The 16,619-nt window shown below is 37.6% G+C and overlaps 1 protein-coding gene across 3 annotated transcripts in view; it reads right to left on the bottom strand.

Moving 5' to 3' along the window:
• The window catches only part of FNIP1 (folliculin interacting protein 1), a 153,681-nt gene that overhangs the window by 52,777 nt on the left and 84,285 nt on the right, over positions 1 to 16,619 (bottom strand). For all 3 annotated transcript variants that reach the window (XM_032246404.1, XM_032247779.1, XM_032247151.1), the window contains one exon: positions 11,441 to 11,526. In XM_032246404.1, coding sequence (XP_032102295.1) covers positions 11,441 to 11,526 — 86 coding nt within the window. The remainder of the gene's footprint in view (positions 1 to 11,440; positions 11,527 to 16,619) is intronic.

Genomic DNA, 16,619 nt, shown 5'->3' with positions numbered 1-16,619 from the left:
GTAAATGAGCTAAATGTCCCAACCAAAAGACACAGACTGGCAAAATGAATAAAAAGCCAAAACCCATCAGTGTGCTGTAACCAGGAAACACAAAGGCTCAAATAAAGGGATGGAGGAAGATTTACCAAGCAAATGAAGAGCAAAAAAAGCAGGAGTTGCAATCGTAGTCTCTGATAAAATAGACTTTAAACCAACAAAGATCAAAAGAGACAAAGAAGGACATTACATAATGGTAAAAGGATCAAAGCAACATGAAGAGCTGACGATCCTAAATATATATGTACCCAATACAGGAGCACCCAGATACATAAAGCAAGTTCTTAATGACTTACAAAGAGACTTAGAATCCCACACAATAATAGTGGGAGACTTTAACACTCCACTGTCAATATTAGACAGATCAACCAGACAGAAAATTAACAAGGATATCCAGGACTTGAACTCAGACCTGGACCAAGCAAACCTAATAGACATATACAGAACTCTCCACCCGGAATCCACAGAATATACGTTTTTCTCAGCACGACATCACACCTACTTTAAAACTGACCACATAATTGGAAGTAAATCACTACTCAGCAAATGCAAAAGAACGGAAATCATAACAAACAGCCTCTCAGACCACACTGCAATCAAGTTAGAACTCAGAATTCAGGAACTAACTCAGAATCCCACAGCTTCATGGAAACTGAACAACTGGTTCTTGAATGCTGACTGGATAAACAATAAAACGAAGGCAGAAATAAAGATGTTCTTCAAAACCAACGAGAACGAAGACACAACATATCAGAATCTCTGGGACACATTTACAGCAGTGTCTAGAGGAAAATATATAGCAATAAATGCCCACATGAGAAGCAAGGAAAGATCTAAAATCGACACTCTATCATCAAAATTGAAAGAGCTAGAGGAGCAAGATCAAAAAAACTCAAAAGCTAGCAGAAGACAAGAAATCACTAAGATCACAGCAGAGCTGAAGGAGATGGAGACACAAAAAGCCCTTTAAAAATTCAATAAATCCAGGAGTTGGTTTTTGGAAATGATCAACAAAATAGAAAGACCACTAGCCAGATTAATAAAAAAGAGAGAATAATAAAATAGATGCAATAAAAAATGATAAAGGGGATATCACCACAGATTCCACAGAAATACAAACCACCATCAGAGATTATTACAAACAACTTTATGCACATAAACTAGTAAACCTGGAAGAAAGGGATAAATTCCTGGTCACTTGCACCCTCCCATGCCTAAACCAGAAAGAAGTCAAAACCCTGAATAGACCAATCACAAAGGCTGAAGTTGAGGCAGCAATTAATAGCTTACCACCCAAAATAAGCCCAGGTCCAGATGGGTTCACAGCCGAATTCTACCAGACATTCAAAGAGGAGCTGGTACCATACCTTCTGAAACTATTCAAAACAATGCAAAAAGAGGGAATCCTTCCCAAATCATTTTATGAGATCAACATCATCCTGATACCAAAACCTGGCAGAGACTCAACAAGAAAAGAAAACTTCAGGCCAATACAGATGCAAAAATCTTCAATAAAATACTAGCAAACCGATTGCAACAGCACATCAAAAAGCTTATCCACCACGATCAAGTAGGCTTCATCCCAGGGATGCAAGGCTGGTTCAACATACGCAAGTCTATAAATGTAATTCACCGCATAAACAGAACCAAAGATATAAACCCTATGATTATCTCAATAGATGCAGAGAAGGCCTTTGACAAAATTCAACAGCCCTTTATGTTAAAAACCCTCAATAAACTAGGTATTGACTATCTCAAAATAATGAAAGCTATTTATGACAAATCCACAGCCAATATCATACTGAATGGGGAAAAACTGGAAGCATTCCCTTTGAAATCTGGCACTAGACAAGGATGCCCTCTCTCACCACTCCTATTCAATATAGTATTGGGAGTTCTAGATAGAGCAATCAGAAATAGAGCAAGAAAAAGAAATAGAGGGTATTCAATTAGGAAAGGAAGAAGTCAAATTGTCTCGATTTGCAGAGGACATGATTGTATATTTAGAAGACCCCATTGTCTCAGCCCAAAATCTCCTGAAACTGATAAGCAACTTCAGCAAAGTCTCAGGATACAAAATCAATGTGCAAAAATCACAAGCATTCCTATACACCAATAACAGACTTAAAGAGAGCCAAATCAAGAACAAACTGCCATTCACAATTGCTACAAAGAGAATAAAATACCTAGGAATACAACTAACAATTAATGTAAAGGACCTCTTCAAGGAGAACTACAAACCACTGCTTAACGAAATCAGAAAGGACACAAACAGATGGAGAAACATTCCATGCTCATGGTTAGGAAGAATCAGTATCATTAAAATGGCCATACTGCCCAAAGTAATTTACAGATTCAACACTATCCCCATCAAGCTACCAATGACCTTCTTCACAGAACTGGAAAAAAAACACCTTAAACTTTATATGGAACCGAAAGAGAGCTGGCATAGCCAAATCAATTCTAAGCAAAAAGAACAAAGATGGAGGCATCACGCTACCTGACTTAGAACTATACTACAAGGCTACAGTAATCAAAACAGCATGGTACTGGTACCAAAACAGAGACATAGACCAATGGAACAGAACAGAGGCCCCAGAAGCAACTCTACACATCTACAACCATCTGATCTTTGACAAACCTCACAAAAATAAGCAATGGGGAAAGGATTCCCTGTTTAATAAATGGTGTTGGGAAAACTGGCTAGCCACGTGCTGAAAGCAGAAACTGGATTCTTTCCTGACATCTTACATTAAAATTAACTCCAGATGGATTAAAGAGTTAAACATAAGACCTAACACCATAAAAACCCTAGAAGAAAACCTACACAAAACCATTCAGGACAGAGGCGTATGCAAGGACTTCATGACTAAAACACCAAAAGCATTGGCAACAAAAGCCAAAACAGAGAAATGGGACCTAATGAAACTCCAGAGCTTCCACATAGCAAAATAAACAGTCATTAGAGTGAATCAGCAACCAACAGAATGGGAGAAAATTTTTGCAATCTACTCATCTGACAAAGGGCTAAAATCCAGAATCTACAAAGAACTAAAACAGATTTACAAGAAAAAAACAAGACCATTCAAAAGTGGGCGAAGGATATGAATACACACTTTACAAAAGAAGACATACATGAGGTCAACAAACATGAAAAAATGCTCATCATCACTGGTCATTAAAGAAACGCAAATCAAAACTACGTTGAGATACCATCTCACACCAGTCAGAATGGCGATCATTAACAAATCTGGAGACAACAGATGCTGGAGAGGATGTGGAGAAATAGGAACACTTTTACACTGTTGGTGGGAGTGTAAATTAGTTCAACCATTGTGGAAGACAGTGTGGCAATTCCTCAAGGACCTAGAAATAGAAATTCCATTTGACCCAGCAAATCATTACTGGGTATATATCCAAAGGATTTTAAATTGTTCTATTATAAGGACACATGCATGCAAATGTTCATTGCGGCACTGTTTACAATAGCAAAGACCTGGAACCAACCCAAATGCCCATCGATGATAGACTGGACAGGGAAAATGTGGCACATATACACCATGGAATAGTATGCAGCCATAAAAAACGATGAGTTCATGAACTTTGTAGGGACATGGATGAACCTGGAAACCATCATTCTCAGCAAACCAACACAAGAACAGAAAATCAAACACTGCATGTTCTCACTTATAGGCGGGTGTTGAACAATGAGAACACATGGACACAAGGAGGGGAGCATCACATACTGGGGTTTGTGGGGGGACTAGGGGAGGGACACCAGTGGGTGGGGAGTTGGGAAGGGATAACATGGGGAGAAATGCCAGATATAGGTGATGGGGAGGAAGGCAGCAAACCACACTGCCATGTATGTATCTATGGAACAATCTTGCATGTTCTTCACATGTACCCCAAAATCTAATATGCAATAAAATATATATATATATACATATGTGTGTGTGTGTGTGTGTGTATATATATATATATATATATATATATGTATAAAGAAACAATACCATTTACATTAGGTTCCCTCCCCCCGCCCCCAATAGGCAAGTATAAATCTAAAAAAATATACACAGGATCTATAAGAGGAAAAGTACAAAATTCTGTTGAATCAAACATGATCTAAATAAATGGGAAGAGTTTCCATGTTAACGAATAGGAAGACTCTATTGTCAAAACGTCAATTCTTCCCAACTTCATCCATAGATTCAACACAATCCCAATTAACATCCCAGCAAGTTATTTGTGGACATCTACAAACTGATGTTAAAGTTTATATAGAAACAGAAAAGACCCAGAATAATCAACTCAATACTTAAGAATAAAAGCTGGAGGACTGACACTACTCAACTTCAGGATTTACTATAAAGATATAGTAATCCAGATAGCATGGGGATTGGGAGACAGGGGAGATGTTGCTCAAAGAACACAAAATTTGGCATGGGGATTTATGCATGTAACCCCAGCACTCTGGTAGGCCGAGGTGGGTGGAACACTTGAGTCCAAGAGTTTGAGACCAGCCTGGCTAATATGACAAAACCCTGTCTCTACTAAAAATACAAAAATTAGCTAGGTGTGGTGGCACACGCCTGTGGTCCCAGCAACTTGGGAGGCTGAAGCACGAGAACTGCTTGAACCCAGGAGGTGGAGGCTGTAGTGAACTGAAATTGCACCATTCCATTCCAGCCTTTAGGACAGAGAGAGACTGCCAAAAAAAAAAATAAATAAAAATTCAGGGCTCAAGAGATCTATTACACTTCATGGTGACTACAGTTAATAATATTATATACTGGAACATTGCTAAGACAGTAGATTTTAAGTGTTTTTCACAACAAAAATGATAATTATGTGAAGTAAAAGATATGTTAAATAGCTTGATTTAGCCATTCCACAATGTGTACACATGTCAAAACAACATTTTACACACCGTAAAGATACACAATTTTTACCTGTCAACTAAAAAAAAAAAACAAAAAAACATGGGAATGGCCAAAAATAAAAGCAAAAAAATCAGAGATCAAGGGAACAGAACAGACCAGACCAGACCAGACCAGACAGAACAGGGAGTCCCCAAAGAGACTCAAACAAATACAGTATAAACTGATCTCTGACAAAGGGGCGAAAGTAATTCAACTGAGAAAAGAAAGTATTTTCAGCAAATGGTGCTGCAATGACTGGACATCCATATGTAAAAACATAAATCTAGACAAAGATCTTACAGTTTTCATAAAATTAATTCATAATGGATCATAGTCATAAGTATCAAATGCAAAACTATAAAGTATATAGCAAATTACACGGGAGAAAATCTAAATAACCTTTGGTTAGGTGATGAGTTTTTAGATACAGCACCAAATGCTATACAGGAAAGAAAAATTATTAAGTTGGACTTCATTAAAACGAAAAACTCTGCTCTGTGAAAGATACTGTTATAAGAATAAAAAGAAGCCACAGACTAGTAGATAGTATTTTTTTAAAAATCTGACAAAAAACTGGTATCCAAAAAAAAAAACAACAAAAACCCTCAAAACTCAACAATAAGAAAAAAAAGAAGCCAACTTAAAATGGACAAAAACAACCAGACACCTCACCAAAAAAGATACTCAGATGGAAAATAAACATTTGAAAGATGCTCAACATATGTTGTTTTGGAACTTCAAAGTGAAACAATAATGATGTATCACTACCTGTCTCTTAGAATGGCTAAAATTGACAATCTGACAATATCAAATCCTGACAAGTATGTAGAGTAACAGAAAGTCTCATTAATTGCTGGTAGGAATGAAAATGGTACAGTCATTTTGGATGACAGTTTGATCATTTCTTACAAAGCTAAACACAGTTTTTCCGTAACATCCAGCAATCATGCTCCTATGCATTTTTCTAACTGTGTTGAAAACTTATGCCCACATAAAACCCCAAACATGAATATTTATAGCAGTATTATTCATAATCACCAAAAGCTATAAGAAAGATATCTCTCAACAAGAGAATGTAAATGAATAAACTGGGTTACGTCTATACAATGGAATATTACTCAGTGATGAGAAGAAATGAGCTATTAGGTAACAAGAACAAAACCAAGGAAGAATGTTATGAAAGACTGGCTAAGGCCGGGCGCGGTGGCTCACGCCTGTAATCCCAGCACTTTGGGAGGCCGAGGCGGGTGGATCACGGGGTCAAGAGATCGAGACCATCCTGGTCAACAAGGTGAAACCCCGTCTCTACTAAAAATACAAAAAATCAGCTGGGCATGGTGGCACATGCCTGTAATCCCAGCTACTCGAGAGGCTGAGGCAGGAGAATTGCCTGAACCCAGGGCGGAGGTTGCGGTGAGCCGAGATCGCGCCATTGCACTCCAGCCTGGGCAACAAGAGCGAAACTCCGTCTCAAAAAAAAAAAAAGAAAGAAAGAAAGACTGGCTAAGTGAAAGAAGCCAGTCTGAAAAGTTCACATACTATATGATTTCAAGTATATGGTATACTGGAATTGACAAAAATACAGAGACAGTAAAGAGGTAAAGAGATCGGTGGCTGCCAGCAGTTAGTGGGTGGGGATAAACAGGTAAAGCACAGGAGATTTTTAGGGTGGTGAAACTATTCCGTATGATACTACAATGGCATGTATATGACATCATACACTTACTAAAAACCATAGAACTACACAACAGAGTGAATTTTAATGTAAATTATGGTCTTTGGTTAATAATAATGTATTAACATTAGTTCATTAGTTTTAACAAATATATCATACTGATGCAATACGTTAATAACTGAGTTTGGGTGCGGTGGCTCACACCTACAATCTCACCCCTTTGGGAGCCCAAAGTAAGCAGATCACTTGAGGCTAGGAGTTTGACACCAGCCTGGCCAACATAGGGAAACCTCATCTCTACTTAAAATATAAAAATTACCTGGGTATGGTAGTGAGCAGCTGTAAACCCAGCTATTGGGGAGGCTGAGGCACAAAAGTCACTTGAACCCTGGAGGCAGAGGCTGCAGTGAGCTGAGTTCATGCCACTGCACTCCAGCCTGGGCCACAGAGCGAGACATTGTCTCAAAATAAATAAATAATTAAAATAAAGCAATAACTGGGAAAACTGTAGATAGGGGGAGAGGGCTATATGGAAAAACTACTATTTGCTCAATTTTTCTTTAAATCTGAAACTGTTCAAATTAAGTCTATTCATTATGTGTGCGCATGCATCCATGCACAAACGTATGCACCAAATTGGAAAAATAAAGCTATTTACAGTTATTTATACTCAACTGATAATACAGAGTGGCCAAGAAATAGAGGATATAGGAGATAGACATGTCTTAGAATTCACCACTTAGTTATTATTTCATTTTGCTGTCCTCCACTCCCACTCTCAACATTCCAGAAGAAAAGAAAGAAGGAATAGTCATCATTCAACCTGTGGAGGGTTAGCTCTTCAGATACAAACATGGATAGTATCAGAAGATGCAAGAAAATCAGACTGCACTACAGATTAAAAGAGAACAAGGCTAGATTAATGGATATCAATCACCAACTCCTAAAACAGAAGTACAAATTAATAATCTTCAGAGGCCTGGCAGGAACAAAATTATACAATATATGGGTTAATGCAACTGAGAGAGATACAGCCTATACCAAACTAAAGAAAGCTTGCCTGGTCTACAGGCCAAAAGGTTCAAATGTTTATTTAAAAAAACACAGTAGTCACATAAAATGTCTACTTGCTGGCTGGAGTTCCATCACCTACAATTTACCTGCTTTCAAAAATTGTATTCAACACTGAGAAAACAGAAAACACTTATCATGAGCTTAATATGGGCTTCTTCTTCCTTAACTATAGAACACTTAATGAAATATCAAGTCAATGGTTAAAAAATGTATCCTAGGCAGGTCTAAACCATTAACATTTGGTTTAAGCAACTTTGTATAATTCACCTCCTAAATCATAAAGAAGACACCTAAACATTTATATTAAAAGAATAAAACTCAAAGAAATTCTCATCTAAAGCAAACAATCCTGATGTTAAAATTATTTCTTACACTTGTAAAATCATCAAATTTTGTGCTTTCACATAAAGAGCTTCTAGAAACATACAAACAGAGCTATATAAATTGAGAAGTTATAAAGCCAAAGTAGACTACACATCAGGCAGCTCATAAAAATTGCTCTAAATCCCCTCTGCAAATGTATTTTATTTCTCCTACACTTTGTCTATAAGAAACATTTATATGGTCAGGCACAGTGGCTCATGTCTATAATCCCAGCACTGTGGGAGGCCAAGGCAGATCACTAGGTCAGGAGATCGAGACCATCTTGGCCAACATGGTGAAACCTTGTCTCTACTAAAAATACAAAAAAATTAGCTGGGTATGGTGGCGCATGCCTGTAATCCCAGCTACTCAGGAGGCTGAGGCAGAAGAATTGCTTGAACCCAGAAGGCGAAGATTGCAGTGAGCCAAGATCACACCACTGCACTGCAGCCTGGGCGACAGTGCGTGACTCCATCTCAAAAAAAAAAAAATTTATATAATGCTTTTATTCAATCATAAATGGTGCCCAAAAATGTGACAATCTAAACCTTTAAGGTTTATGTACAAGCAAATGAAATTGTGAATAACTCTGCATATAATTCAGATATAGAGTGAAGATGCCAGTGAACTAAACGAAACCACATTGATTACTGTATCACTAGAGTTTCAGTGTCCCAAGATGATAAAGTTTTAGAGATCTATTTCAAAACAATGTAAATATGCTTAACACTACTAAACTGTACACTTAAGAAATGATTTATAAAATTAAATGTTATATATTTTTACAATAAAAATATTAAATTTAAATGTTATATTATTCGTTAGCATGCTTCATATAATAAATTAAGAAATGCCTAAAATTAATGTTAAAATAAAATTAACATATATGGCCGAAATATCATCTCAAATATAGTTTTTCCTGTGCGAATTATTTCCTTCTAATAACAAAAAATAATATAAATTAAATTAGATGCTCTATGTTTTTCTTCACATTTCCCCTAACCACTGAGTTTACTGTATGGAACATTAAGGTTTATTTAACTAGCTTTTCATGTCTTTTATCCTAAACATTATGATGCATAAACCAAATGAATGAATAGACATTATTGTCCTTCTCCATAATTGAGTCGAGTAAATGATTATTACACAATAGTCATAAAGTAAATTTCTTCAGTTTAAATCTACCACTCTTTAGCTCAGCTTTTAAAAAAGTTTTATATATTTTAAAAGTTTTAAAATTTTAGATATACATATGGCATGCCTACAATTTCATCATGTCAATCCCAGAGTTTTACTAGCTAAAACAGCCTTTCACTCCAAGATGTGATGGTCTATTAAACAAACAACCTAGAAGATCCCTGTCACAATAAAAGACTACAGAGTTGTCAATTAAAAAATATAGTTTTTCTAAAAGCAAATACATAGATTACTGGTAATAATAAACTTTACACAGTGCTACACAGTGTACACAACGTGGTATACAAATACTCATTTATTATTATTATTTTTGAGACGGGGTCTTACTATGTTGCCCAGGCTAGTCTTGAACTCCAGAGCTCAAACAATCTAACCGCACTGGTCACCCAAAGTGCTGGGATTACAGGCATGTGCCACCACACCCAGACCAGATACACAATTTTAATTTTAGTTATTATAAATGTATTTTTATAGCTAGCTTATAATGGTAAAGGATATTGTTTCCCTATATAGGATAATGAAGTTTCATGTTGAAATAAATTTATTTAGGTATAAAAGATGGTCAAATTTGAAGAGAAACATAGCTGGGTGCAGTGGCTCATGCCTGTAATCCCAGCACTTTGGGAGGCCGAGGTGGGTGGTTCACGAGGTCAAGAGATCGAAGCCATCCTGGCCAACATGGTGAAACCCTGTCTCTACTAAAAATGCAAAAACTAGCTGGGCGTGGTGGTGCACGCCTGTAGTCCCAGCTACTAGGGAGGGTGAGGCAGGAGAATCGCTTGAATTCAGGTGGTGGAGGTTGCAGTGCACTGCACTCCAGCTGGGCGACACAGAAAGACTCCGTCTCAAAAAAAAACAAACAAAAACAAAAAAACCCAGAAACACTACATTTAAAAAGTATACATGATAATGTAAATTTGGCAAAATTGTGAAGATATGATGTAAGTGACTTAAGTTGGGGAAGCACTGCTGTAGGTTATGTTTATCATAGGCTGGGAACAGTGGCTCACACCTATAATCCCAGCACTTTGGGAGGCCGAGGTGAGAGGATCATTTGAGGTCAGGAGTTCAAGACCAGCCTGGCCAACATGGTGAAACCTCGTCTCAACTTAAAAAAAAAAAAAAATTAGTCAGGCATGGTGGCACATGCCTGTAATTCCAGCTACTAGGAGGTTGAGGTAGGAGAATCACTTGAACCCGGGAGGCAAAGGTTGCAGTGAGCCAAGACAGCGCCATTGCACTCCAGCCTGGGCAACAGAGCAAGACTCTACCTAAAAATTAAAAAAAAAAAAAAAAAATGGTACCACTATTCTTAGGCATTCTGCTAAGTACCTTACACATACAATCTCACTTCATCCTTATAACAATCTAATAGATTATTACTAAACTGAATTTACCTATTTTATACTAGAAAACTAGGGGTCAAAAACACTAATGCACCTGCCCAAGATCACCACAGGTAGTAAGTGGCAGAGCCAGGGTTAAAATCCAACTCTGTCTGACAGATTCACCCAGTGCTATACTATCTCTCTAAAGAAGGAAAGACTGAGAAGATGAAGTAGACCTAAACCGAGCCTCTTTCAAAGGAGACATATTAGTCACTTAGATAATTCCCAAGATTAGATCATTTGTAATATGTATGTTTGCCATATAGTTAGAAGATAGCTACAGCAATTTTTGGGGCTTCAGGTACAAGCTTTGTTGAGCCAGAAAACCCTGGCAGAAGGACTATTCACTGTGCCATATTTAGAGAAAGAATCAAGCAACAAAGCCACTTAGCATATCCAGTTCATGTCCTTATATCCATATATCCTTGTATCTCATGTATTCAAGAACATCTGATTACTACCACTGGTTAAATAACACTTAACAGTCCCTACATCTAGGAGCCTAAGAAAGAACAAAGCATACTTTTGCTAGAACAAGGGTCTTTCGTGGTCATATTTGCTTGTCAAATGGCCCAATACTGAAAAACACACCACTGATGGCTCTCAATGTGCTTGACTCTCAAGCACATCTGACATGTAATAACATAGTCGCCAATGGTCTACTAAATTTTACCCTCATTTGACTATAGGACAAAGAAATTAAATTTTTTAGAACAAATTAAAGAAATAAATCTTCCTGTGTACACTATGAATAACTGCATTATGGAAAGCTGGGGAATATGTACCTGAATTCATTTAGGGCATCAACTATTCGATTATATGCCAAACTCCTCTGACTGGCATCAGCTGATCTCCGGCTCATTTTCATAGCCTTGAAAACAATCATTAAGATAGTTAATTATTATGTCAATCATGAGCAAAACATGGAAAAGAGTCTTTTTTAGACAGAGTCACATATTTACACAACACTCTACCAAAATTCTTATTGAGAAATAAAGAAGGTAAATGCATTTATTGTAGCTTTCTCTTCTACACATTTAATGAATGGTTGAACAAAATTAAAAATTTTCAACTGTTTTCAATCTCTTATTTTTAAAACTGCAGACTGTCAATACATAAAAAAAAAACTGCTGCTGTTTCTGGGTTACAAAAAACTTCTTTTTCTCAAACAGAACAAGACATAATAACTGAGTAACAACAGCTCATGGTTTTACGCTTATATTTCACAGATAACACTTCTGTTAACTCTTTTTAAAAATTTTGCCCAGCCTGGTCAACATGGCAAAATCCTGTCTCTACTAAAAATACGAACATTAGCCAGGTGTGATGACCCACACCTGTAATCCCAGCTACGCAGGAGGCTAAGCATGAGGCCTGCTTGAACCCAGGAGTCTGAGGTTGCAATGAGCTGAGATCATGACACTGGACTCCAGGCTAGGTGATGCAGTGAGACTGCCTAAAAAAAAAAAAAAAAAAAGAATATAAAGATTCTACAGTAAGATATCTGAAGGTATTAGCAATATTTGCTTTCTTAAAATATATTTAGCCAAGGCTAAAAAGCCTTAACTTAGGTAGACGGCAAGGGGATCAGGATTAGGATATGGAGTACAAAAAGAACTTTAATCTCTTACACTTTTTCAAAGAGAATGTAATTCTGTTTTTTTGGTTTTTTGTTTGTTTGTTTGTTTGTTTGTTTTTGAGACGGAGTCTTGCTTTTCTTGCACAGGCTCCAGTGCAATGGTACCATCTCAGCTCACCACAACCTCTGCTTTCTGGGTTCAAGTAATTCTCCTGCTTCAGCCTCCCAAGTAGGTGGGATTACAGGCCTGTGCCACCACCCCCGGTTAATTTTGTATTTTTAGTAGAGATGGGGTTTCTCTACATTGGTCAGGCTGGTCTTCAACTCCTGCCCTTTCAGGTGATCCGCCCACCTCGGCCTCCGAAATTGCTGGGATTACAGGCATGAGCCACCACACCCAGCCTAATTCTATATTCTTTATGTAATTATAAAGTGATTAAATATTGTTTAAAAAACATATTAAGAGGTCAGCCTACTTCAGACCAGAAATCATGTTCCTACACATCTAAAAGCTTCAGAGGGTGAAAGTGAAACATACTTTATGATTTTTCAAACTGTTAAGAACTGGCAATTTATAAAGAAGTGAATATTATTTTGCTAGAATTTGGCAGTGTTCTTCCTTAATCTTATCAGCAATGCTGTTTTTAAATTAAATCACAAATCTCAAGAGGTAGAAGACTTCAAAATAATTGTTGCCAAGGTACTCAGAAACAAAATCCACAGCTTTTATTAAAAAAAAAAAGTTTGAAAACTGGCCCTAGAAGGTAACTTCTTTAGATGGTGCACTATTCACTATTATATTCTATTCTTATTAATATTCTATCATTAAGTAACTACTATAGAACTTTAAAAATTATTAATTCCCATTCGTTTATGTAAAAGCATTCAATTTCATCTTTCAGCTTTAATAAAACATGGGATACAACAATTGAACAAATATCCAAACTATAAGCATTAACAATGTACATTTTAGGTTAGGGTCCCCAACCCCTGGGGCATGGACCAGTACCTGTCAGTGGCCTGTCAGGAATTGGGTCCAGCAAGCGAGTGAGCAAGCATTACTGCCTGAGCACTACCTCCTGTCAGATCAGTGGCAGCATTAGATTCACATAGGAGCGAAAACCCTGTTGTGAACTGTGCATACAAGGGATCTAGGTTGCACGCTCCTTACGAGAATCTAAAGCCTCCAAAACCATGGCAACTCCCCCACCACCAGCCCCGTCTATGAAAAAATTATCTTCCAAAACACTGGTCCCTGGTTGCCAAAAAGGTTGGGGACTGCTGCTTTACGTTACAGAATTGTCAAAGAGTTAAAACATGAAAACACTTGCAAAGTAATCTTTAATGAGTTCTATAATGCCTATTTCAAGTTTTATACAAAGCCTGAAATACTTCTCCAAATAACTCAAAATGTCAGTTCACCCCCAACTTATTACTGTGTGTGATGACTCTGGCTAGACTACAAAATGTGAGAATAGCCAACTGAAGAAAATGTAATCAGTATCCAGCTTTTAAGAAAAGGTAAATGAAAATAGCCTTTACTCATATGTTCAATAAAAAAGTATTGCTAATGAAGTATTTGTTTTCTGACATATTAAATATGAACAACTAACATGTATGTCTTTTCTAGAGGCAGATGATCCTTAATCACTAATGAGTTATTGAGTTACATCCTTTGCTTTCTAAACTATTCTAACTGGTCTAGCCACCTCTCATCTCTTATTCTAGTCTCTTCAAAACACACTGCCAAGTGCTCCCTTCAGCAGCCATACACAAAACACACCGCCAAGTTAATCTCACCAAAGTACAACTTGCAAACAGCCTTAAAGACAAAGTCAGAACTCTCTGGCAAGCACTCCACATTCTTTGTCATCAGGTCCTCATTAACTTTGCCAGTTGTACCACTCACTATTCCTCTTCATATCCTTTCCTCTCCACAGACTGTTGTAACAAATTTTGGTGACAGCCACTGATTTTATGAGCTCAACTTCTGGGAATTTCCTCTAAAAAATAATCTGGTAAATTCACCAATATGTTAATGATAGGGTAGCAACAATTGTCAAACAGTAGAAATGGCCTAACAGGGAAACTGTTACTTAAATTGAGGAGACCTACTAAAATATATGTAAGAACCATTTACAATAACTTAAGAAATGTGTACGTGACAATGATTTTTATTTTATTTTACTATGAGATAGGGACTCACTCTGTCACTACAGTGCAGAAGCACAATTACAACTCACTACAGCCTTGACTTCCTGAGCTCAAGTGCTTCTCCTGCCTTGGCCTCCCTAGTAGCTAAGACTACAGGTGTGCACCCCCATGCCTGGCTAGTTTTTTTTTTTTTTTTTTGAGATGGAGTCTTGCTCTGTTGCCAGGCTAGAGTGCAGTAGCATGATCTCGGCTCACTGCAACCTCCTGGGTTCAGCCTCCCAAGTAGCTGAGACTACGGGCATGCGTCACCACGCCCAGCTAATTTTTTGTATTTTAGTAGAGATGGAGTTTAACCATGTTGGCCAGGAATGTCTCCATCTCCTGACCTCATGATTCACCTGCCTCAGCCTCCCAAAGTGCTGGGATTACAGGTGTGAGCCACCATGCCTGGCCATGCCTGACTAATTTAAAAAAAATTTTTAATAGAGACAGGTTGCTCAATCTGAGTTTTTAAAAATGGGCATATAATTTGAAAAATGTGGGCATAGCACAATCCCTACCAAGTAAAAGCACAATATGCATAGAAAAGGCCTAAATAAGATTTTTCAATAATGAGTTACTGTGTTCCCTTTGGGTGGCAAGAATATAAATTTTGTTGCTATTCTGCTATATCCAATTTTCAGAACTGTATGTTTCAAAACATCCCATACATCCTTCAAAGTGCAATCCAAACAAAACTTCTTCCCAACAGGAAGTCATTTCACTTTCCTCTGAATTTCTGATTGATTGATCGAGACGGACTTGCTCTGTTGCCAGGCTGGAGTGCAGCGGCATGATTTCAGCTCATGGCAACCTCCGCCTCCCAGGTTCAAGTGATTCCCTTGCCTCAGCCTCCCAAGTAGCTGGGACTACAGGAACTCGCCACTACACTCGGCTAATTTTCTGTATTTAGTAGAGATGGGGTTTCACCATATTGGCCTGGATGGTCTCAACCTACTGACCTCGTGATTCGCCCACCTCGGCCTCCCAAAGTACTGAGATTACAGGCGTGAGCCACCGTGCCTGGCCACTTTCCTCTGAATTTCTGAAAAAACTTTGTTTGTCCTTCCTTTTTAGCTTACATTCTAATATTTCACAAATTTTTTACTTTACATATTTGTATTATATATACTATCTCAGCAGCAATTGACGAAAGTGATTACTTCCTCCTTGAAATACTTTCTGTACTTGGCTTCCCCAAAAGAGTACAGTCTTGTTTTTTCTCCTAATTGAATAGCCAATCCTTTTCCTTCTCCTCTGCTGGTTCCTTCTCATCTCGTTGAACTCTTAATGTTGAAACGCACCACAAGTCAGGCTTAACACTCCCTGTCCTCTCTTGCCAATCTCAAGCAGTTTCATGGCTTTAAACACTATCTATACACTCATCACCTCTCTGGTGAACTCTAGACTCATAAAAACACTTGGATTCCAAGGACACAAATATAAAAAATCCATCTTCCTTCATCAAATCTGTTTCACTTGTAGTCTTTCTCACTTCAATGCTGGCAACTTCATCCTTCTAACTGCTTGGATAAAAAAACTTAAGAGTCAACCTTAATTGTTTTTTCTCCCATATGCCAATTCAGTCCACCAGCTAATCACACTGGCTCTGTTTTCATGTATATGTTTCAAAATATATCCAGTATCCAACAATTTCTTAACAATTCTATCACTAAAATGGTTTGAGTATTCATCATCTGTCACCTGGATTACTGCAACAGTATCCTAATTGAAATCTATTATCCACCATCAGTAAGAGTGATTCTCATAAACAATGTCATTCTTCCTCCACTCAAAACCCTCCAAAGGTTTCCCATCTTTCATACTTTTGTAAGAATAAATGCTAATATTCTTACAATGGTATCTTATAAGACCCTACATGATCTAGTGTCACTTCAACCCAGGCACCTTGACCTCATTAATGTTGCTTAAGAATCAGGCTTACCCCTGCAGTAAGGCCTTTGCCTCTGCCTGGAATATCTTGATCCAGATGGTTGTAGCTCACTTCCTCCATATCTCTGGACCATATCCAATGTCTTTTAATCAGAGGCCTTCTTGACTAGCCTATAAAAATTAGTAATTCTTCCTTCTAGGGTTCCTTATATACCTTTCTCCATTTTATTTTTCTCTACAACACTTATTACATACATCTAAACTCATATGTTTATTTGTTGTCCCATGAGGTCAGAGTG

This window comes from Sapajus apella, unplaced genomic scaffold (assembly GCF_009761245.1).
Source record: "Sapajus apella isolate SASKATOON/1434 unplaced genomic scaffold, GSC_monkey_1.0 scaffold1, whole genome shotgun sequence".
In the NCBI taxonomy this organism is placed as follows: domain Eukaryota; kingdom Metazoa; phylum Chordata; class Mammalia; order Primates; family Cebidae; genus Sapajus; species Sapajus apella.
The sequence above is the reverse complement of the archived record's forward strand: the minus strand, read 5'-3'. Positions and strand labels throughout refer to the sequence as shown.